At 54.6% G+C, this 22,135-nt stretch overlaps 1 protein-coding gene across 3 annotated transcripts in view; it reads left to right on the top strand.

The window, feature by feature from the left end:
- CREB3L1 (cAMP responsive element binding protein 3 like 1) overlaps positions 1-16,994 on the top strand; it is a 35,784-nt gene extending 18,790 nt beyond the window's left edge. The window contains exons 2-12 of one of the 3 annotated variants that reach the window (XM_045893823.3): positions 577-805; positions 3,341-3,525; positions 6,836-6,914; positions 8,614-8,771; positions 9,447-9,596; positions 9,723-9,781; positions 9,983-10,051; positions 11,921-12,020; positions 13,167-13,293; positions 15,831-16,098; positions 16,283-16,994. In XM_045893823.3, the coding sequence (XP_045749779.1) occupies positions 577-805; positions 3,341-3,525; positions 6,836-6,914; positions 8,614-8,771; positions 9,447-9,596; positions 9,723-9,781; positions 9,983-10,051; positions 11,921-12,020; positions 13,167-13,293; positions 15,831-16,098; positions 16,283-16,319 (1,461 nt within the window). In that variant the 3' untranslated portion in view covers positions 16,320-16,994. Of the gene's footprint in view, positions 1-576; positions 806-3,340; positions 3,526-6,835; positions 6,915-8,613; positions 8,772-9,446; positions 9,597-9,722; positions 9,782-9,982; positions 10,052-11,920; positions 12,021-13,166; positions 13,294-13,411; positions 14,279-15,830; positions 16,099-16,282 lie in introns of those variants that run through there. The other 2 variants (XM_064576583.1, XM_064576582.1) reach the window with 2 other exon arrangements.
- Positions 16,995-22,135: the final 5,141 nt, after the last annotated feature.

Genomic DNA, 22,135 nt, shown 5'->3' with positions numbered 1-22,135 from the left:
AAAGCGGAGAGTCTGGAAGCATGAGGACAGGTGAGGACTGTGCTAATGAGGGGAGGAGCAGCCTTGATAATCCCACCACCTTGCACTCGAGCAAAAGATATGAAAGTCACCAATATTGCCTTTGGGATGTGAACTTGCTGGCGTAGACACACACTCTTTCCTTAGTCTTCCCATGAAGTAGGGCAGACGGAGAAACAGACTCAGGCGGTCTGAGCGATTGAACCAAGGTCACAGGGCCAGAATGAGAGCCTGGTAGTCTGTTGCCTGGTGCGGGGATGCTCTTGAGCCCTCCCCAGCTCACCCTTGAGGATAATGACAGTGAGGCTGGAGATGGCAGCGGGGGGTGGAGGGAGAGGCGGGGGTAACAGCAGTGCCAGCCGTGATAGAAATGATAATAGTTGGTCCTGGGGATATGGGGAGTGGGGACGGTGGTGGCCTTAATGACGGAGGGAAGAATAATGGAGAGGATGTGGTGACGGTGGTGGTGGTGGCGGGCCTGGGGGCCCCACCCCAGCAGCATCTGCGCCCCCTTCCCAGGCTCCGCTGACCGCCCCCATGCCCCTCCTCCTTCCCTAGCACTTTCCGGAGCACCTGGACCACTTTGCGGAGAACATGGAGGACTTCTCCAACGATCTGTTCAGCAGTTTCTTTGATGACCCCGTGCTGGACGAGAAGAGCCCTCTACTGGACATGGAACTGGACTCCCCCACACCAGGCATCCAGGCTGAGCACAGCTACTCCCTGAGCGGTGACTCAGCGCCTCAGAGCCCCCTTGTGCCCATCAAGATGGAGGACACCACCCAAGGTAAGAAAGGGTAGAAGGACCCTGGGCCAGCCCAGACCCAGAAGGCCCAGGAAGGTGTGATATGAGAGAGAACAAAAAGGCAGGAGGTAGGGCGCCTGGGTGGCTCAGACGGTTAAGCGTCTGCCTTCGGCTCAGGTCATGATCCCAGGGTCCTGGGATCGAGTCCCGCATCGGGCTCCCTGCTCCTTGGGAGCCTGCTTCTCCCTCTGCTTCTCTCTCTCTGTCTCTCATGAATAAATAAATAAAATCTTAAAAAAAAAAAAAAAAGGGCAGGAGGTAGCACTCCTCCAAGAGGTGTTTGGGGTGACTCCTCTGGGAGCCCCTGGGCATCTCAGCCTGCAGTGCCCCACCCCGGTCCCTCAAAAGCTTCTTCCCCTCCTCAGAAAACCGAGGCTTCAGGAAAGCCGAGTGGTTTAGGTCACACACACGGTAAAATGCTTGGTAAGGACTTGGGAGCAAGTGAGCCCCTTGCTGCTAAACTGCACACCCTTGCCACCATCACATTCGCCCCCCTCGAGGGCCGGCAGGGTACGGGGTGTGGACCCAAACGGGCTTTGCTGTGCATCATGAGGCGTCACCTCCACGTGCTGCCATGTGGTCTTGAGCAAGTTGCTTCATCTCCCTGGCCCCTGTTTCCGCAATTATGAAATGAAGGTAATATATGTGTCATAGGAATTCTGGCCAGGGTTTTTAAATCTATACATAAAGTACCCAGTTCAGTGCCCAGCACATAATATGTAAGAAGAATTAGTGGCTATTATCATTGTACGTATAAAAGTCCTGGTAATACTCGAGTGGCTAGCACAATGAACAGCATTTTTAATTCCTCTTTCTCTTCAGAGGACAGTGGTCTTGAATGAGTTTCTTGATATTCTCATCTATTAAATGGGGAGAATAATAGTGCCTGCCCCATAGGATTATTGAGAGGGATAAAAGAAGTCGTATGTAGCAAGGACTGAGAGCCAGTGACAGCTCAACAACTGTGTGCTTCTGACGGTCTTTGAGATTCCCCGGGGCAGAGCTGGGACTCTGCACCCCACCCCGCTCACCCCTGTGAGGGCAGGGACTCCGTCTGGGGTTTAAATGGCTTCAGGGCTGGGGCTGCTGAGGTCTTAGCTTCCCTGCATGCCCTGGCCTCTCAGCCAAGCTTCTGGAAGTCACGTCCGCGTGTCCTCAGGCGGGGACAGGGAGGGGAGGGGCAAGCAGCATGTGGGGTGGACCTCCTCCCATGGTAGGTTCTCCATCCACCCCCGCTGGGCCAGCCCAGCAGCTCCTCGGCCACCCCAAGTCTATTTTTAGAGCAATTTGTCTCTGGGCCCTTTGCAGGGGCAGCTTCCCGGAGGCTGGACAGCTGGCCCTGTAATTTGGGAAGATTGTGGGTGTTCCTGGAGCCCTGGGGCAGCCTGTGGCCCAGAGCTGGGGTGCTCAGGCTCCCAGCAGGGTGGGGCCTCGTCTCTGAGGTGGGACCAGGCACCACTGACCCCCTCTCTCTACCCACAGCGGGCCCCAAAGGCCAGAGCGCCCTGGCCCTTCCCTTGCATATTGGCTCCCCAGACCCCCGCCTCACCTCACCACTGCCTGGGGCTTGCAGGGCTGACTTGGAGTGCAGGACTGTAGGCACCCATCAGGAAAAGGGGTGATGCCTGCCAGCCCTGTGGCCCAGGTGGGGCCAGGAGCCTCACAAAGAAGGCAGGAAGTGGACACTACCCTGGGAAACCTGATCATCACATCTCACCACCCACATGCCCTCCCCACCCCCACCTCCTCACACACACACACCCCACCCCGTCACCAGGTCCTGTGGATCCTCCCTTCTGAATTTGTCTCCAGCATGTCCCTTCCTCTCCATCCCCACTTTGCTCAGGCTTCATCTTCTCTCGCTGGACTGTCACCTCCTGCGAGTCTCCCGGCCTCCACCTTGCCTGCAGTCAGGCCTGTCTCCACATAAACACAACATGATTTTTTTCGACATTACAAATCTGAGCGTGCTTAAAACCCTTCAGTGCTTCCCTCATTACCTTTAGGACAAAGTCGCAGCTGTGAGCCCAGTCTCCAAGGCCACACTACCCCTGCTGGCCTCTCTGGGCCCACCTTCCCCTTCCTCAGCAGCACTAAAACTGCTTGCGACTCTCACCAGGTCCCCCGCCGCCTAGCACAGTGCTCAGCAAATGTTCACTGACTAGCAGTCATTGTGTTAACAATAGCTAGCATTTATTGAGCATTTACTTCTTGTCAGGCACTTTTACAGATGAAGAAGCTAAGGCTCAGAGAGGTTAAGCAACTTGCCTAAGGTCACACGGCCAGTCAGGAGGGGTCCAGATCTGTTGTCCACGCCTGCTCTGTGAGCTGCAGAGTAAAGAAGATGCCCCACCTCTTCTGGCCCCAGCCTACCTCACCCAGCGCCCCTCTCTGCCCTTGCCTGTTTGTACACTACATCTTTCCTCAGCCCAGTCTAGAGCAGCTCCCGGCGGGAGGAGGGCGGCAGAGCCCTCTGCTCGGGGAGTCCCCTGAGCCTGGTCCTGCCCCCTTCCCCAGACGTGGAACATGGAGCATGGGTGCTGGGACACAAACTGTGCTCCGTCATGGTGAAGCAGGAGCAGAGCCCGGAGCTGCCCGTGGACCCTCTGGCCGCCTCCTCGGCCATGGCAGCTGCTGCCGCCTTGGCCACCACCCCGCTGCTGGGCCTCAGCCCCCTGTCCAGGCTGCCCGTCCCCCACCAGGTGAGCCTGGGGACTGTTCCCAGGGGCTGAGGGAGGGAGGCCGGGGGAGGCGGGGGTCTCTGTGGGAAGAGGCCTTCAAAGCCCTGTGTAGCCCAGGGCTGGGTGGACTGGGAACAATGTGAGCCTGGGGGCTGAGGGTCAGAACTCCTGGACCAGGCCTCTGCCTACCCCTTGGGCTGCCCCTTGGCCGTCCTAGAATGGGAACAATCCATAGCACCCTCGAAGTAAGCTGGGCCCCTCACTGCGTGCCGAAGGAAGCTGACGGGGGCCCTGGCAGAGCTGGGCATCAGGGGCCCGGTCCAGGGTCTCAGAGATGGAGAGAGCGCAGGTCAGATAGCTGTCTCAAAGTGTCAGGATTTTTAAAAAGAATGACCAAAATGAGAATACAACCATTGTCAATATTTCAATTGTATATGTTTGTGAGATCGATATTTTTTACCTCATACGCTCCGGTCAGCCCCCCATCACCCCCCATGATACATAGATAACAGCATTCAACTCTAGATCCAAGGTCGACATCTGAAGAGCCTCCTGGGAATGTGAGGCCCAGACTCCAGGCCCTGCCTGGGTCCCAGTTTAGCTCTCATTTGTGCTCTGGGCGTGTTACCTTCTCTTTCTTCCTCAGTTTTCTTATCTGTAAAATGGGAGCATGAGCTGCCTCTAAGGGGCTTCAAGCCCTGAGTCTACAAAAGGGCCGTCTTAAAAATCCCTAGATTGGGGGTTTGACTGGCTCTGCCCCCTGCTGGCCACACGTCTCACCTGATCAAAATGCATGCGGCCAAAGGCCAAGATCAGCCCCTCCCCACCCCTGCACTGACCTAGGGGACCAAGGGTCACCTGTAAAGGTGGAAGATCTTTTGTGACCATCTCCAAGACTGGCTCAGCGACTCCTTGGGCCTTGCCGAAGCAGGAAGGGAAGGTGCAGCAGCAACCGCCGCCAGAGTCCTGGGAGGTTGGGCACATGCCTCAGAGAGGGAAAATGAGGCTCAAGGAGCTAAGCGACTTGCCCAGAATCACACCGTCAGAAATAATGAGCTGCAGGGCGCTTGGGTGGCTCAGTTGGTCTAGCATCCAACTGTCGGTTTCGGCTCAGGTCATGATCTCGGGGATGTGAGATCAAGCCTGCTTAAGATTCTCTCTCTCCCTCTCTCTGCCCCTCCCCCACCTCTCTCCCTCTCTCTAAAACGAAACAAAAAATCCCACACGCAGAAATAATGAACTGCATTCCAAACTTGGCCTACAAGACCTGGAAGCCCACACTTCCCACTCTAGGGAGATCACGATGCTCTTGTGGAAGGCACAGGAACCAGAAGTTGGCATTGTCAGTAATGGGCTGGGTGACCCACCCTTCTGCGTCACAGTGCCCTCCCTGTCACTTTGAGGGCTGAGCTGGGATGTAGACCAGAGAATCTCCAAGGTCCCTGCCAACTTGAACCTTCTGTGATTCTTACTCATCTGCCTACATTGGAGATTCTGTGTCCCAATCACAATATCATGGCCTCTCTCTGCTGGCTGTGGACCCAGAGGGGAGACTTGGTCCTGAAATCCAGCACCCAACAACACAGTGCCTTCCGCAAAGAGAACACCACCTAGATGCGTGCTGATAATCATGTGCAGGAAGCCATACATGTTCTTCTATTATTATTATTCAATTAATTAACATATAATGTAGTATTGGGCGCCTGGGTGGCTCAGTTGGTTAAGCGACTGCCTTCGGCTCAGGTCATGATCCTGGAGTCCCTGGATCGAGTCTCACAGCGGGCTCCCTGCTCGGCGGGGAGTCTGCTTCTCCCTCTGACCCTCCCCCCTCTCATGTGCTCTCTCTCTCTCTCATTCTCTCTCTCTCAAATAAATAAATAAATCTTAAAAAAAAAACATATAATGTAGTATTAGTTTCAGAGGTAGAGTTCAGTGATTCATCAGTTGCATATAACACCCAGTGCTAATTACATCACGTGCCCTCCTTAATGCCTGTCACCCAGTGACCCTATCCCCCATCCCCCCCTCCAGTAACCTGCAGTTTGTTTCCTATGGTTAAGAGTCTCTTATGGTTTGTCTCGCTCTCTGATTTCCTCTTGTTTTATTTTTCCCTCCCTTCCCCTATGCTCCTCTGTTTTGTTTCTTAAATTCTGCATATGAGTGAAATCGTATGATAATTGTCTTTCTCTGATTGACTTATTTTGCTTAGCATAATACCCTCCAGTTCCATCCGCGTCATTGTAAATGGCAAGATTTCCCTTTTTGGTGGCTGAGTAATATTCCACTGTAGATATATACCACATCTTCTTTATCCATTCATCTGTTGATGGACATCTGGGCTCTTTCCATAGTTTGGCTATGGTGGACATTGGTGCTATAAACATTGGGGTGCACGTACCCCTTCGGATCACTACACTTGTACCTTTGGGGTAAATCCCTAGTAGGCCATACCTGTTCTTGATGTCCTTTCTGGAACAGCAAGTGGGAATATAAAGAAATGGGAATGCATTGTTTGTTTAAAACATAAATCTAGTTCTGTCCATCCCTTGTGATACAACCCATCAGGGACTCCTTATTGTTTCAAACTTCCTTGTCTGGTCCCTTTCTACCCTCTGTGAATCCTACCACCACCCCCGCCCCACCCTCTAGCCAGGCCTTCTGGTCTTGTTTCCTACCATTCCCCCCTGACATACACCCCTATACTCTGGACACCCTGAATACTTGCAGCTTCCAGATCTGGCCATGCGCTCTAGCCTCTGTGCGTTCGCAGATGCTTTTCCCTCTGCTTGGAATTCTTTTCCTTTCACTTACCACCTGCCCTGTCCTTTATCTGGAACATTCCTATTTATACTTCCGGACTCCTTTCCAAGTTGAGCTGCTTAGAGAGCTCACCCTGATCCCCCAGCCAGTTAAGGCCTTCTTCATTGGTGCTACTGTTACCCTTCACTGAACAGCTACAATGCACCAGACATTCCTTCTCTCCTCTTGGCAACCCACATACCAAGGCCTATGCAGCCTTCACAGTCAGCACAGAGCAGCCTCCATCAAAAAGATGGCCTTGGCCTTGGAGGCCACAAGAAGCCCTCCTTCTCCAAGCTTAAGGTCTAAACTACACTAACTACTTAGCCACCATTCTCTTCTCCTAGGTCTTACTTGGCTTCTCCGAGCCTGAGAACTTGCCTTCTCTCCCTCTGGGCTGTACCCAGAACCCTGAGTCCAGCCACCTCCTTAATTGTGCAGAGCAGACCGCCAGCCTCAGGGAGGGTAGGAGGTTGAATGGTGGAGACAGCCTCAAGGGCAGCTCATGGAGCTGGGCCTGTCTCTTCCTCAGGCCCCAGGAGAGATGACTCAGCTGCCAGTGATCAAAGCAGAGCCCCAGGAGGTGAATCAGTTCCTCAAAGTGACACCAGGTAAGTGTGTCCAGAGGGACTATTCCTCTCCAGTCTTGGGCAGACAGCATTCCCTACCCCCTTGGCCCAGCCCACCCATCTCCCTCAACAGCCCCCGTCTCTCCCCAGAATATCCTTTCCTCCCTGTTCTGCACACTTTCCATCCATCCAGCTCCCTTTTAACCCAGTCTACAACTGTCATCTCTGTTATTGACACGCTCACCCTGTTTGCTAATCCCCCTCCTGTCATTCACTAATGGAAGCCCACTCTATAGCCACCCATCCATCCATCCACGCATCCATCCATCCATCCATCCATCCATCCAATGAGAGTTCATTGGACATGTCTGGGAAGGCAGAGGGAGAAGACAGTCCTGTGCCCAAGTAGATCACGGAGTAGTGAGGGCCCGTTTCCTAGCAGCTATATGGGTTAAAGATGGCAGATTACCTAGGAGGCCTTGGAGGCACATCCCCAGACCTGACGGGGGGAAGGGAACACAGAGGAAGCTTCTTGGATTGGCCAGAAGGAGAATAGGCTAACTGAATCTTTCCAACCCTACCTCATTAGTTCATCAAACATTCATTAAGCATATACTATGTATCAGGCCCTGGGCTGAGTAGCACAAGGTTTAGAAAGATGAGTAAGACCCAAGCTTCGCCCTCACACTATTCACTCCCTCGGAGAGAATATTCACAGAAGGTAGAAAGGGGCCATTGTGAAAACACATCATCTTGTAGAGTGCCCTTCAGTCCGTAAAGCATCTTCATATACATGAGCTCATTGCGTCCTCAAGGCTCCCTGCAGTCAGTTCACTCCCTTTCCACAGGGAAGTGAGGCCGGGAGGGGTTAATAAATATGACTATAGGTCACACACTCAGGGCGGGTGACAGCAGAACTTGAACTCAGGCTCCCTGACTCCACGTTCCGGGCTCTTCACATTAGGGCACCCTTAAGAGGCAAATCAAAGTGCAGGGAGGGAGAGAGGACTCGTGCAGAGGGCAGTTAGGGGCTGAGTCTGGAAGGATGCAGCTGTTCCTCTGGAGCCTCAGCCCGCTCTGCAATGATCCGGGCATTCTGTGCTGTCCTGGGAGCTCTCCCTGCAGCTGGGCTCTCGGTCCTCGTGGCTCTGCCCAGGATCTTCCCTGACCACCGCAGGGTGCCAGTCTTCCTGATGCTGCAGCCACGGAGCAGCAGCGGGGAGGGGGAGGCTGGGGACCGCAGGGCTCCTGGCTGGTCTGCTGAAAGCCTGCTGTCCTGTCACGCTCAAGCTGGAAGTGGAAACCCTGGGATTGCTTGGGCTAGATGTTTGGCAGTGGGAAGAAGGAAGTGACGGAGCCCGTTGCTTGCCCAGCCCGATCCCGTGGGACTGGCTATGGGCAAACTCCAGTCACCTCTGGGGTTACCAGTGGAGGTTCCAAGGGCCTGGACCCTGTGAAATCAGGGATGGGGGAGGGTCTTCGAGAATCCGGCCTCCGTGACAGCCACACCGAGGAGCCAGGCCTCTGTGGCCTTGGAGATGGGATGGCATTCGGAAATGAACTTCTGGATGTCAGCTCATCTTTCTGACATGGCAGAGGGGATGGGACAGCTGATGGGACAGCTGGTCAAGGCCCCAGTATTCCGTCCCCCACAGTGTCAGGGCTGGCTGACCTCTGATGTCCAAGCAGAGATGGGATGCAACCCTGCTAACCTGGATTCCCCTCCCCCCGCTCTCCCCAGAGGACCTGGTGCAGATGCCTCTGACGCCCCCCAGCAGCCACGGCAGCGACAGTGACGGCTCCCAGAGTCCCCGCTCTCTGCCCCCCTCCAGCCCTGTCCGGCCCATGGCCCGCTCCTCCACGGCCATCTCCACCTCCCCCCTTCTCACCGCCCCTCACGTAAGCAGCTGGGGGTGGGCTGAGCCTAGAGGCAAGGGATTGAGTTAGTCCACCCCGCACACGACCAGCGAGGAAGGGTCGGGGAGCCCCAAGCCTGATCCCCATCCCCATCAGCATTCAGAGCAGATGGGAGTGCGAATCTCCTAATCCTGTTCTGGGGTAAAGAGGAAACAGGTAGAGAGGTCCAAGAGGCCTGCCACACCCCCACGGTTGCAGAACCAGGACTAGAACTTGACATTCCTGACCCCCAGGGGATGACCCAGGCTGGCTCCATGGAGCATCGCTTGGGAACAGGCCTCAGGAGGCCCCAAATCGCCTGGGAAACATGGAGCTGAGTCCTGCATGGAGCCTCCCAAGTGAAGACTGTAGGGGTCTGAGGGGGTTGCTGTTTAGGGGCTCTGGACAAGTCAGCTTTGAGGCTGTGGATTCCAGAATGGGATCTAGGGGACCCCCCTACCCCGACCCTGCAATAATATACTGAATGCCTAACATGCTGGGCTCCCAGCACTGTTGATACATGTTAGTGGATTTCATTCAGATCCACCCTTTTTCAAGTTAGGAAACCGAGGCTAGGAGAGTGGAGTGCCTTCCCTCAGTCACGCAAAGTCAGTGGCAGCGCTTGGATTTGAACCCATGGCTGTCTGGTTCCTAACCATCATGTCCTACCTCCCACAGAAATTACAGGGGACATCAGGGCCACTGCTCCTGACAGAGGAGGAGAAACGCACCCTGATTGCTGAGGGCTACCCCATCCCCACGAAACTCCCCCTCACCAAAGCCGAAGAAAAGGCCTTAAAGAGGGTCCGGAGAAAAATCAAGAATAAGGTAAAGCATGAGCTGGACCCTGGCCCTGTCCTAGGGCTCCCCTGGTGACACCAGCCCTAAAATTGAGGGGCCCCCGGAAATGGTTATGTGGCTGTGGTAACCCCTTTTCTGCGGCCTCCCCCCTAGATCTCGGCCCAGGAGAGCCGCCGTAAGAAGAAGGAGTACGTGGAATGTCTAGAAAAGAAGTAAGTATCCTGGGCAGGGCGGTGGGCCTGGGCCCCACTCCCCCGCCTGCCCCGCTGTCCCCAGGGCTCTCTCAAAGGGCACCGGAGCAGGGGGCTTGGGGCTCGGGGCCTGGGATGCCTCAGGGAGCGGTGGACAGGGCAGAGAGGGCAGCAGTGAGTCTGGGGCCTGGCCCTGAGCCTGTGTCTGCTTGGCCCCCTCAGGGTGGAGACATTTACGTCAGAGAACAACGAACTGTGGAAGAAGGTAGAGACCCTGGAGAATGCCAACAGGTGGGTGGTACCACCTGCCTCCTCCCCGGCCCCCTGCCCTCCTGCAGCCAGGGCCCGGCTCTGACATAGCTCTGGGAGGCAGGAGGCAGGAGAGGTGACTGAGTTCAGGATGACAGGAACCCCAGAAACAGGAACCCTGCAGCCTGGGACCCCGGCTTCCCATCTTTCTTCATCCGCGCATAGCTCTAAAAACCTGACAGGGCAGCTGAGCCGCGTAAGTGAGTTGGTAGAGGGCAATGGCTTTCAAAGCGGAATTCCCCAGACCAGCAGCAGCCGCCCCTGGAAAGTTTTGGAAATGCTGATTTTCAGACCTCAAGCCAGGCCTGCTGAATCAGGAACTCCCTGGGGAGGGCTCAGCAATCTGTGTTTTCATAAGCCCTCCAGGTGATTTTGACGTACCCTAACGTTAGAACCGCTGGGGTGGGTGGGTGCTTGCAACTCAGAGCTCTTCTCACCAGCAAATAGCATCAGCACCACCTGGGAGCTTGTAAGAACCGCCGTATCTCGGGACTCTCCCCCGACTTACAGAATCAGAATCTGCATTTCAACACGATCCTTCAGTGATTCGAATGCACAATTCCCTTTGCGAAACCTCAGTATAGGGTCAGCACAGGTCACAGCTACCTAAAGTCACAGCCTGGGTTTCTTAATCCCACTCTGCCATTTTTGTGATTCTGGGAAAACTGTTAAACCTCTCTGGTCCCCAGTTGTTTTGTCTACATGGGGATGATAGAAGCTCTATCTCACGGGATTCTTGTGAAGATACAATGAGACGGCGCCGGTAAAGGGCCCAGCACTGTGCTTGGCATTTAAGAATGCTCAATTCGTGTTAGCTTTTCTTCTCCTCTTTTTTTTTTTTTTTTTTTTATGGTTATTCTGAATTCTTGATAGTGCCTAGCCAGGAGCCCACAGTAGGTCTCTAATAATTATTTGCTGGGGTAAATTAAAATGACAAGAGACAACAGCTGGTATGTAGCAGGTGCTCAACAGAAGGCTTTTTCCTTCTTTCCTTCCTTCTCCCCCAGCTTCTCCAGCAGGATCCAGCCACTCCCCAGATTGACCTGGAGAATGCCGCCCACTCAGGGAAGGGGGGCGGGGCCGCACTCCTCACCCCTGTACCTCTGGCCCAGATTCCTCTCTGGCCCAAAATAGGGCCAGGCCCTTGGAGCTCTTTCGCCACCTGCTGTGCATTCTGGTAACTGCAACCCCAGTGCCCGGCTAGGTGGAGGAAAGAGACAGTTAAACTGTGGTTGGCCAAGCGTGGGCTGAGGAGACCCAGTGTGTGCCCGGAGGACTGCACGTCGTTGGGTGGGACCCGGTCCTCGCCCTCAGGGAGCCCACGGTTAGTGAAGGAGACTGACATGGAAACCCATGAACAGAAACGAGATGTTACAGGTGCCTTGGTACAAGCAACAGTGACAAAATTAACCAAAGTGGTAGCTATATTTACTGGACCCTCACTACACACCAGACAGCCGCCGGACATGGCCTTCTTATCAGCTCCGGGAATCGTGGGGTACAAAGGAAGGAAGGTCACTGTAGCTGTGGCTGGCGTAGGTGAAGAAAAAGGTGACCTCAGCCCAGGTGGGGCAGACCTTCTTCCCCACCCCACTTTGGCCAGGAGCATCACAGGGCACCCCTGAGCCCCCATAGGGTGACCCAGCTATTCATCACGAGACAGGCCCCAGGTTCCCCAAGCCATGCCACAGAGGAGCCAAGCGGGAGGTGACCTTTTCTGTCTTGACTGAAACGGGCACCTGGTGTGGAAGCCAAGTGTGGAGCCAGCCCAGGTGCTCCCTGGGAGAGCTCCAGGAGGCAGAGATGCCTGCTGGGGCAGAGCCTGCCAAGTGACCACTGTGCCCTCCTCAGGACCCTGCTCCAGCAGCTGCAGAAACTCCAGACTCTGGTCACCAACAAGATCTCAAGACCTTACAAGATGGCTGCCACCCAGACTGGGACCTGCCTCATGGTAGGTGCTATTCCCTCACCACAGGGCCACATGAGGACGAGTCTTCCCCAGGCTGGCCTTCTAGGAAGGCCGGCAGAGCTTTGATGATTGGCAACATCACCAGGGTACACCATCCTAGTGCCTGGTGAGCTGGCTCCTGAAGACCCCAGCCTCTTTCACCAAGACCATGGAGCCTTCCAGAACATGACCTTCCCTGACCAGTTCTAACACAATGTGGATGTGTAGTGACTCACGTGAACCCAGCTAGGGGATAGCAGGGCAAGTCCCTTGAGGAGGCAGTTTCTATACCCTGGGGGGCAAAGGGCTTAGGGAGACACAGGTTGGGAGGCACTTGTTTCTTTCTGGAATGAATAGCGAGGAGAAGGCTGAGCAAATCTCTAGAAGCCCAAAAGAATGTGCAGGGTGGGGGTGCCTGGGTGGCTCAGTCGTTAAGCCTCTGCCCTTGGCTCAGGTCATGATCCCAGGGTCCTGGGATCGAGCCCCACATCGGGCTCCCTGCTCGGCGGGAAGCCTGCTTCTCCCTCTCCCACTCCCCCTGCTTGTGTTCCCTCTCTCACTGTGTCTCTCTCTGATAAATAAATAAAATCCTCAAAAAAAAAAATGTGCAGGGTGTGGTTCAGACATCTGCAAATCCGTCTTCCACACTGTCCTGGAAATGTGCAGCCTGCTGCCTCTTGGCTAATCGCTCCCCAGGCCCTCTGAGATCCTCATGCTCTCAGGTGGCAGGCATGATGTGGGGTGGGCTTAGTTCGGGCTGTGTGACTCTTAACTCCTCCTGCTGAGAATCTGGTGTGATGCTCTGTCCCCTCGCTTGTCCCCCACCCCCCCACGCCCAAGTACTCCTTTCTCACTATCCTGATTCCCCCACCTTATAGGTGATAACCGTGTTGACCACTTCCCTCTTTTTCTAACACTGCCTGTGGTGGCCCCCTACCAAGGGCTGACATGGCCTGAGCAGCCTCCTCCACCTTCTCCAAAAAGGGTGGAAGACTGCACATCTAGGGGGTGGCTGGCTCTGGGCGCTGCTTTCTTGGAAAAATACCGAGCTTTTTATACCTACTGGTTTGGGGGGAGAAGGATTGGGGATGGCCAGGGTTGCACCCCCCCCCCCCAACCTGCTCTGACCACCACTCTCTCCACTACCAGGTGGCAGCCTTGTGCTTCGTTCTGGTGCTGGGCTCCCTTGTGCCCTGCCTCCCTGAGTTCTCCTCCAGCTCCCAGACTGTGAAGGAAGACCCCATGGCCGCTGACAGCGTCTACACAGCCAGTCAGAGTGAGTGCCCTGAGCCAGGCGACCTTCCCTGGGTCCCAACTTCTGGGCATAAGCCAGATACAAGGGAGGAGCTGGGTTCTGGGTTGGCGACATCTCATTCTACCTCCTCATTTTACAGATGGAGAAACTGAGGCCCCCCCCCCCAAGGTTCTATGATTTATTCGATGTTAGTTGTGGAATTGGGACTACACTGCAGGCTACCTGATCCCAGCCCACCCAAGAGTGGCCTGCGGGGGTGGGGGGTGGTTTAGGGGACAGCCGGAATGTTCCCACCCTACCCGCCCCCACCCCAGCCCCCAGGAATTATGGTACCAGTGGTTACGGGGCATCTGCTAGGAACAGTTAGTATTTTGGGACTGGGATAGCATGTGAGTTTCGGTTCAAGGGCACTTTCCCATCAGACAGTGGTGGCTGGAGCACTGTGTTACGGAGTGCCAGGATGCACCGGTAATGTCAAGCACGGGCAGAGGAGGGGTGGTGGTGACGTGGGCTCAGATAGTTACCAGCCCATGGGGAACTGACCGCAAGATACAGTGCTTAAGAGCATGGGGCTTCAGAGTCAGTCATGCCTGCCATTGCCCTTGCTAACTGTGTCACATTGGGCACGTGTCTTGACATCCCTAAGCTGTCATGTCTTCATCTGAAAAACAGGAGTTACAGTTCTGCACTCCCCGAGCATGGGTGTTGTCACAACTAAATGGCACAGGGCACGCACACTCTTGGTACAGGGTCTGGCACACAGTAGGCGCTTAATCAGTGAGTGCATCCCCTCCCTTTTTGAAGACCTCACCAGAGGAGAGAAAAGCTACAATAGGCAGGCGGCAAGGGGAGAAACTGGTAGAAGGTGCAGCAAAGAATAGTATGGATTTCCAGAAGCAGAAGGTACTTCAGATAGACCTACAGAGGAACTTCCTAACTGTTCATCGTCTACCAGGAATGAATTATCTGGCAGGGCAGGAGGAGGAAGAGGAAGCAGATGGGGGGGGGGCGGTCAGAGAGGGAGGAGACGGGGAGGAGTAGGATTCAAGAAGGAGAGATTAAAAAAAAAAAAAAAGAAGGAGAGATAGGCAGGGAGAAGGAGCTAGACCAGCAGGGCCTTGACAGGAGGAAGGGGTGGGGAGGGCTAGGGGAAGAGGAAATGGAGGTAGCGAGCGAAAACCACTCCCTGGACAAGCGTGGCCTGAGAAGAGACAGGACAGTCACAGAGGGAGGTGGGCCGCAGGGGTGTGAGGGCCGAGAGTCCCATATCCATTTTCCAAGGCCAGGGGGGCCCTGGGGTCTTCGGAGGTAGAGGAAGCCTGCGGAGAGGAAGGGAGGGAAGTGGGGGGTGGGGCCAGTGTGGATGAACAAAGCCCCTTGGAGTGAATGCAGTGGGTTGCAGGCCCTGTGTGTATCTGTGGTAGGAAGTGGCCTCTGGAGCTGGCGGGCTTTCAGGGCTGCTGCATTGCTCAATGGCAGGGAGTGCCTTTCACACACACTCTTAGGTCAGGGCCTGAGGGCCCGGAAGGTGCTGGGGGATCCTGGAGCCAGGCAGCCCTGGGTTTGCCTCTCGCTTCCAGCATAGGCCAAAGTACCTGATAAGCTGGAACCTCACCTGTTCTGTGAAACAGGGCTAAAAATAGCTCCTTCCCAGGAGTTTCTGGGAGATGCTCGTGATTTGATATACAGGTCAAAGGGCTCTGCACAATGCCTGGCACAGAGTAGATATCCCACAAACGTGTTTTCTTTTCCTTCACTGTCCTGAAGTGCACCCTAGGGCCTAGAATGGGGAAGAGGGCACCTGGGTGGCTCAGGGGGTTAAGCCTCTGCCTAGCTCCCCTGCCCCCCAGCCAGGCTCCCTGCTCAGTGGGGAATCTGCTTCTCTGCACCAGCCCCCCTACAAGTGCTCTCACTTTCTCAAAGAAGTAAATAAAATCTTCTAAAAAGAGAGAAAGGGGAAGAGATTGATTCAAGGTCTCAGAGAAAGTGAATAGTAGAGGTAGGATTAGAACCCAGCTCTCAGGGCGCCTGGGTGGCTCAGTCGTTAAGCGTCTACCTTCAGCTCAGGTCATGATCCCAGGGTCCTGGGATCGAGTCCCACATCAGGCTCCCTGCTCGGCAGGAAGCCTGCTTCTCTCTCTCCCACTCCCCCTGCTTGTGTTCCTGCTCTCGCGATCTCTCTGTCAAATAAATAAATAAAATCTATAAAAAAAAAAAAAAAAAAGAACCCAGCTCTCAGATGCCCCGCCCTGGTACCCTCTGCTTAGGAAGAACTACTCTCTCGGAGTGCATACTAAACACAGTTTCAATCACTTTGCCCCTATGGTCTCATCAAACCACATCTACATGAGGTTCGGCCCTAGTATCCCTATTTTACAGATGAGCAAACTGAGGCTCAGAAAGGCTAACGCAAAGGCCTGACTCGCCAGAGGTCATACCAGTGGGCAGTGTTAGAGCTGGGGTTCAGACTCAGGCCCTCGTCCTTCACTACTGGGCCAGGAATGTGGCTGGGAGTGGGGAGCCTTGGCACGGAGGCTCACCATGAGCTCTCTGTCCAGTGCCCTCCCGGAGCCTCCTGTTCTACGACGAGGGGGCAGGCTCGTGGGAGGAGGGCCGCAGTGCCCTCCTGCCTGTGGAGCCCCCAGACAGCTGGGAAATCAAGCCGGGGGGGCCGGCTGAGCAGCGGCCCCAGGACCACCTGCAGCATGACCACCTGGACAGCACCCACGAGACCACCAAGTACTTGAGTGAGGCCTGGCCAAAAGACGTTGGTGGAAACGGCACCAGCCCCGACTTCTCTCACCCCAAGGAGTGGTTCCGTGAGAGGTAGGTGGGTGGCCCCTTCCCTTCCTGGGGCCCCAGGCTCCACCCACGCTCTGCGGGGAGGGGAGTCCCCATGTCAGCCACGCCTCCCCAAGGCCCCCTCCCACTCACATTCTGATCCAGTGCACAGAGGGGTGAGAGGATCCTCACTGGACACACTCACCCCGGACTTCTGTTCTCTCTCCAGGGATCTGGGCCCCAATACCACCATCAAACTCTCCTAGGCCGCGCCAAGACCCAGGACACAGGACGTACCCTCTGGCACCCAGAAGAGGGGTTGTCTTGCTCTCTAACCCGGATCCAGCTTGTCCCCCTGCCCCCTGGGCTCCCATCCCAGGAGAAAGCGTTCCACTTCTCCCCAGCCCTTCTTTGCCCCACTCTTTCCCAGGGCCTCTCCTTTCCCCACCACATTTGGACTGTTTGTTACCTTGGGCCGACCACTCTGTTCTCACCCCTCCCTCCCACAGCCATCCGTCCTTCTCAGATAAACCACTCACTGGGCCAACTCCCTCCTTTCTCATAATGACCAACACGACCACTGCCTCCCTGCTCCCCCCACAGACACACCCATCCCCACACCGACACACACCCCCCTCCCCGCCCCGCCCCACTGTACAGAGACCAAGAACAGAAATTGTTTGTAAATAATGAACCTTATTTTTTATTATTGCCAATCCCCTAAGATATTGTATTTTACAAGTCTCCATCCTCCCTTCACCCCTCCCTTGTTTTATATTTTATGAAGTTAGTGCGGGCTTTGCTGTTCCCTGGCCCTCACCTGGCCTCCCCCTGCCGCAGCCCAAGCCGCTGGGCCTTTCTAATTGCCAGACTGCTTCCTCCATGAGCTGAGCACATGCTTTAAGAAGGCAAAAGTAAAAAAAAAAAAGATGCAGCATCAATTCCTGACTTTGTGCCTTCCTTCATGGGGGGGGGGGGCGGGGAGGGCACTCTCTTCGTGGGGGGAAGGGGACCAGGACCGAGAGAGGGGGAGTGAGAAGAGGAAGTTTATCTTACATTCCACCAGGGGCTCATCGAGGGCGTGCTCATGTGAGAGGGTGTTTCTCCCTCTTCCAGCCAGGCGCAGGATTCAGGCTAGATGGCCAGAGGACTGCTGTAATCCCCCCACCCCAGGGCTCCTCCTCCAACCGCTGACCATGGAGGCAGAGAGGCGTATCAGCCACAGTCTTGGCCTTTGGGGATGTGAACCGCTAGGATCAAGCATCTACTCTGGACCAGATACTGTGCCAGACGCTTTCCATGCTGTACCCAATTAGGTCCTCCTGAGACCCGCCAGCATTTCAGCTCTTGTGTCCTCTGCCTCAGCTGGGTCAAAGGTGCAGACCCCACAGTAAGAAGAGCTGTGTTTAACTCCTGGGGCTGCCACTCACTGGCTGGGTGTGGTAGGCAGAATCCTAACATGGCCCCCAAGCTTCCTGCCCCCGACTCTCCCTCCCCTCCAAATTCCCCCCATACAGACCTATTTAATCCCCTCCCCTGGGGTATGCAGGAGACCTGTAAATATAAGGGGATGTCACTCCCATAATTAGGTGACCTTTTACGGCAAAAGTAAAGAGATTTTGCACGTGTAATTAGGTCCCAAATCAACTGATTCTGGGTTCCTCAACAGGGAGATGATCCTTGGTGGGCCTGGCTTAATCAGGTGAAAGCCATTTTAGAAAGGGACTGGGCTTTTCCTGAAGAGAAACAGTCTCCTGCTGGCCTTGAAGTGAACAGCCCTGTGTGAACTGCGTGGAGGGGGTGGCCTCCAGGAGCTGAGGGCCTCGGGGCCGGAGTGGCAAGGCACTGAATTCCACCAACAACTTCAACATGCCTCATCTCGGCTCCAGATGAGACCCCCCCACAGGGCCAACTGGGCTGTTCTGACTGTGAGCCATGGAATCTGAGATCATCCGTATGTCATCTTAAGCTGCCATGCTCGTTGGTGATTTGTCACACAGCATAGGAAAGTAAGATACTGTGTAGCCCAAGTCTTTCTGAGCCTCCATTTTTGTTTGTAAAAGGAGGACATAACACCCAAGGAAGGCAGGAGGTGGTTGTGGGGATTCAATGAGGTAAATTATATATATAAGGGGCTTAGAACAGGGCCCGGCCCGTGGTGACTCCAAGAAAGATTAGCTGTGCAATATCAATCGGTGTGCTAAGGTCATGGCACAGAGGAGGGTACCTCACCCAGACTTGAGGGCTTCCTGGAGGAGGCAACATGGACTGTTGGAAGTAGGCAGGAAAGAGGAAAGGGGCATTCCAGAAAGAAGGGGAGCAGCCCGAGCAAAGGCCTCCAAGATGGGACAGAGCAGGAAAAGTTCGAGGAAATTCAAATCGTTTAGAAGAGCCCGGTGGTAGCAAGGATGCAGAGGGTTGAGGCCAGATGGTGATCAGGGGCCAGATTCCAAGGGGCCTTGAATGCCTTCCTAAGGCATTTGGACTTCATCAGGCAGGCATGATACTTTCCTACCCAGAAGCAGGGCATGGGGGTGGGATGGTGTCTATACCAGCCGCCCACCAGAGGAAAAGCTGGACAAGACCAGACAGAGCTATGGAACCTCAGAACCGGCCATCGGGCCCCATCCTCTACCCCTCTTCCTTCACAGCCTCATCTTGACCACTGGATAGGGACTTCACTGCCTGCTGTTGGGCATCAGTTTTAGCTGCTAGAACACGCCGGCCCCTACAGCAAGGCCATGAAAGGCTGGGCTCTCTGCCCTAAACTTTTAGTATCATTAACAATGACTTTTAGCAGACGTCTTTCCTGAGATGCATCCGTTCCCTCTGTTCGTCACCCAACAAACTGTCCCCAAAGGCGCTAGGCTGGTGGTGGAGGCTGGGGAGGAAACCAACCATCAGGGCTGGTGTGATGGAGGGGGGAACGGAAGAGTGTCATGGATTTCAGACTGGGTGGGTCAGGGAGGGCAACTCAGAGGAGGTGGCCCTTGAACAGAGTCTTAAAGGATGGGTAGGAGTTGGTAAGGTAGAGAGGGGTAAGGGTGTTGGGGGTGGAGAGAATGGCCAAGGGCAAAGGCACGGAGCCATGAGAAACAGGGCCGGGACTGAAGTGAGGCAAGGGGACAGTTAGGGTGCCACATGCATAGAGGTGCTTATACAAACAAGCCTGAGAATGAGCCCCTCCTTAAATTGTACACCCAGGTGCTCAGCTAGCCTCACCTCAGTCCTGGCCCTTTCGGGGATGTAAACCAAGAACATTTCATTCTGAAGGTGATGGGGAGCTACTGAATATTTTTAAGCCAGAGTGAGCTCATCAGATTTGCCTGTCCCAGGGCTCTGCAGGGGGTATACAAGGATGAGATAGACTCCAGAGATAATTAGAAAGAATTAGCAACAGCTTTGACATCAAATTAGCTGTCGGGTGCAGGAGTGAGGGCAGAGCCTGGGATGACATTGAGATGTCTGACATGGAGGCCATAGTGGATGTTGGGCTCATTGGCCGAGACAGGGAATACAGGAGGAAGAGCAGGTTTCGAGAGAAAAAGAATTCATTTGAGCACATCTCGAAGTTGAGTTGCCTGTAGAATGTTCCTGTTAACATGGAAGTCTAGGGCTTAGGAGAAATGGATCCCAGTTGGAAATGAGGACATTGTCCTCATCCGGGTGGTCTGTTAAAGTCTTGAGTTTACATAAAGGGAAGAGAGAAGAGGGCAGAACTCCAGGAATATGGACATTAAGAGACAGTAGAGGGTGAGGAGTGAACAAGGAGGCTGAGAAGGAACGACTGGAGAGGGGGGGAAAAAAAAGGAGAAAAGAGTGGCCCAGAAACCAACAGAGGAAAGCCTCCAGGAGTGGAGCTCAGTGGTGTCAGATGGCATCTGAGAGCTAGGAAAGATGAGAAGAAGACAAAGTGTCTGCTCACTTGGACAATGAGGCGGTCACCAGTGACCTTGGTCGGAGCTGTGTTGGGGAGAGGTGAGGTGGAAGTGAGATCAGGAGGGTCGGATGGGAAGGAGGCCAGGGGGACCTGGGGATACAGTGAATTTTTTCAAGGAACTCCGCTAGGAAGAAACAGAGGGTGGTACCTAGAGGGCAGAGGTAGGTGAGATCAAGAGCAATTTGGGAGCTCTTCTTTATTTTTTTAAGTTTTTATTTAAATTCCAGTTAGTTAACATACAGTACAGTTTTAGTTTCAAGTGTACAATATAGTGATTCTTTTGAATGGGAGAGAGTTGACGATGGTTATTTCTAGAAGACAAAGATCCCACAGAGAGGGAAGAGGATGAATGAGGCAGGTGGGGCAAGGATCCACGGAGTGGATGGAGAGATCCACTCCTGACCAGAGAAGCCCAGACACTCTGCGGGGAGGGCATTCTGGGGGTGCAGAATGTGGGGAGACAGGAAACTGAGGCAGCCCCCCATGACTGTGCAGTTGGGGGATGGGGCAATGGAGAGGGTTGGCTTGGGAGTTGAATTAGGGGGGAGGAGGAAGGGGAAAGTTTGCAATAACCGCTCAGAGGAATGGGAGATCAAGCTGACTTTTGGTGGGACCCCTCGTCATCTATTCATTCATTCATTTAACAAATTTTTACAGGATATCCCTTATTGCATGGCACCATGCTAACATTGGAACACAAACAAGACCCGGCTCCTGATGCCAAAGGGCTTGATGTCTAGGGGTGCCTGGGTGGCGCAGTTGGTTGGGTGTCCAACTCTTGGTTTCAGCTCAGGTCTGATTTCAGGGTTGTGAGATCCATGCCCCCAACAGGCTCCATGCTCTGTGCAGACTCTGCTTGTGTTTCTCTCTAGCTCTCCCTCTGCCCCTCCCCTCCACATAAATAAATAAATCTTATTAAAAGGGCGGGAGGGTGCCTGGGTGTCTCAGTCCATAAGCGTCTGCTTCTGCTCAGGTCATGATCCCAGAGTCCTGGGATCATAGGGCTCCCTGCTCAAAAGGGAGTCTGTTTCTCCCTTTCCCCCTGCCGCTCCCCCTACTTGTGCACAAACACCCATGCTCGCGCTCTCTCCCTCTCTCTATAAAATAAATAAATAAAATATTTTTTAAAAAGGAACCCAAGGACATGGGGGCTTCCTAGAGCAGCTAACCCAGCAGCTAACCAGCTAACCCAGCTAACCCAGCTCAGGGCTTGGTGAGCTGGTCTAAGTGAGGTCATCTGCGATCACCACGCTATGCCCGTCCACCCAAGACAGCCTTTCCTGCCTCTGTAAGGATGCAGGGTTCATCCCCTTGCACAAGCCCCCTGTTGACATGCCACCTCCTCTGGGACCATGCATAACCACCCCTAAAGGGGTGGTGCATCCCCCACGTGTCCCTGGAGATGGAGCTGCAGCCCCCACACTCCGCTGGCAGCCGGCTCTGCCACACACACACATCTGCTGGCTGTCCTGGTACCAGTCATCCTGTGCGGACGGCCACAACAGACCCTTTGTTACACCTGGAAACCAAAGCTCTAGAAGCAGGGAGAACAACCATGGGCAATGCCTGGAGCTGGGGTAAGCCAGAGCAAGGCTCCAATTTCAGAGGGCTGGATGGTCCCAGGAGCCATCTGGCCAAATTGGGGTGTAGGTAACAGGTGCTCCTGGGGTCACTGGGGGAGCTAGGCTGGGAACTCAGCTCCAAAGGAGGCTTAATTGCTTTGTCGTCAGAGTGGCAGTTAAGGGCAGAGGTGCTGATGTCTGGGCTGCACTTCAGTGGGTGACCTTGGCAAGGCAACTAGCTCTCAGGGCTTCAGTGGCTTCCTCTGTGAAATAGTCCCCACCCTCAGAAAGGGGTGCTGTGAGGGGTAAGTGAAAGCTTGCACACGAAGCTCTTAGCCCAAGGTCAGCTATGCAGTAAACACTCTAAAAGGCATTAGCTATGAATTTCTGAGCGCAGAGGCAGTGGGCTGGAGATGATCAGAGACGCCAGCCGCAGCTGGGAGAGGCTGCAGAAGGTAGCCAGACTGGTCAGGGGAGAGGGCCTTCATTTTTCCCTTGAATTCTTGGGAAGTGAGCAGCGCTGAAGTTCACCGATAACACAGCAGCTGGTCCTAAGTGGGGGAGGTGTGAGGACAGAGGG

This window comes from Mirounga angustirostris, unplaced genomic scaffold (genome assembly GCF_029215605.1).
Source record: "Mirounga angustirostris isolate CCGP_5_RB_7025 unplaced genomic scaffold, mMirAng1.0.hap1 SCAF_13, whole genome shotgun sequence".
Taxonomy (NCBI): Eukaryota; Metazoa; Chordata; class Mammalia; order Carnivora; family Phocidae; genus Mirounga; species Mirounga angustirostris.
Note: the sequence above shows the minus strand (reverse complement) of the source record. Positions and strands in the feature narration are given on the sequence as shown.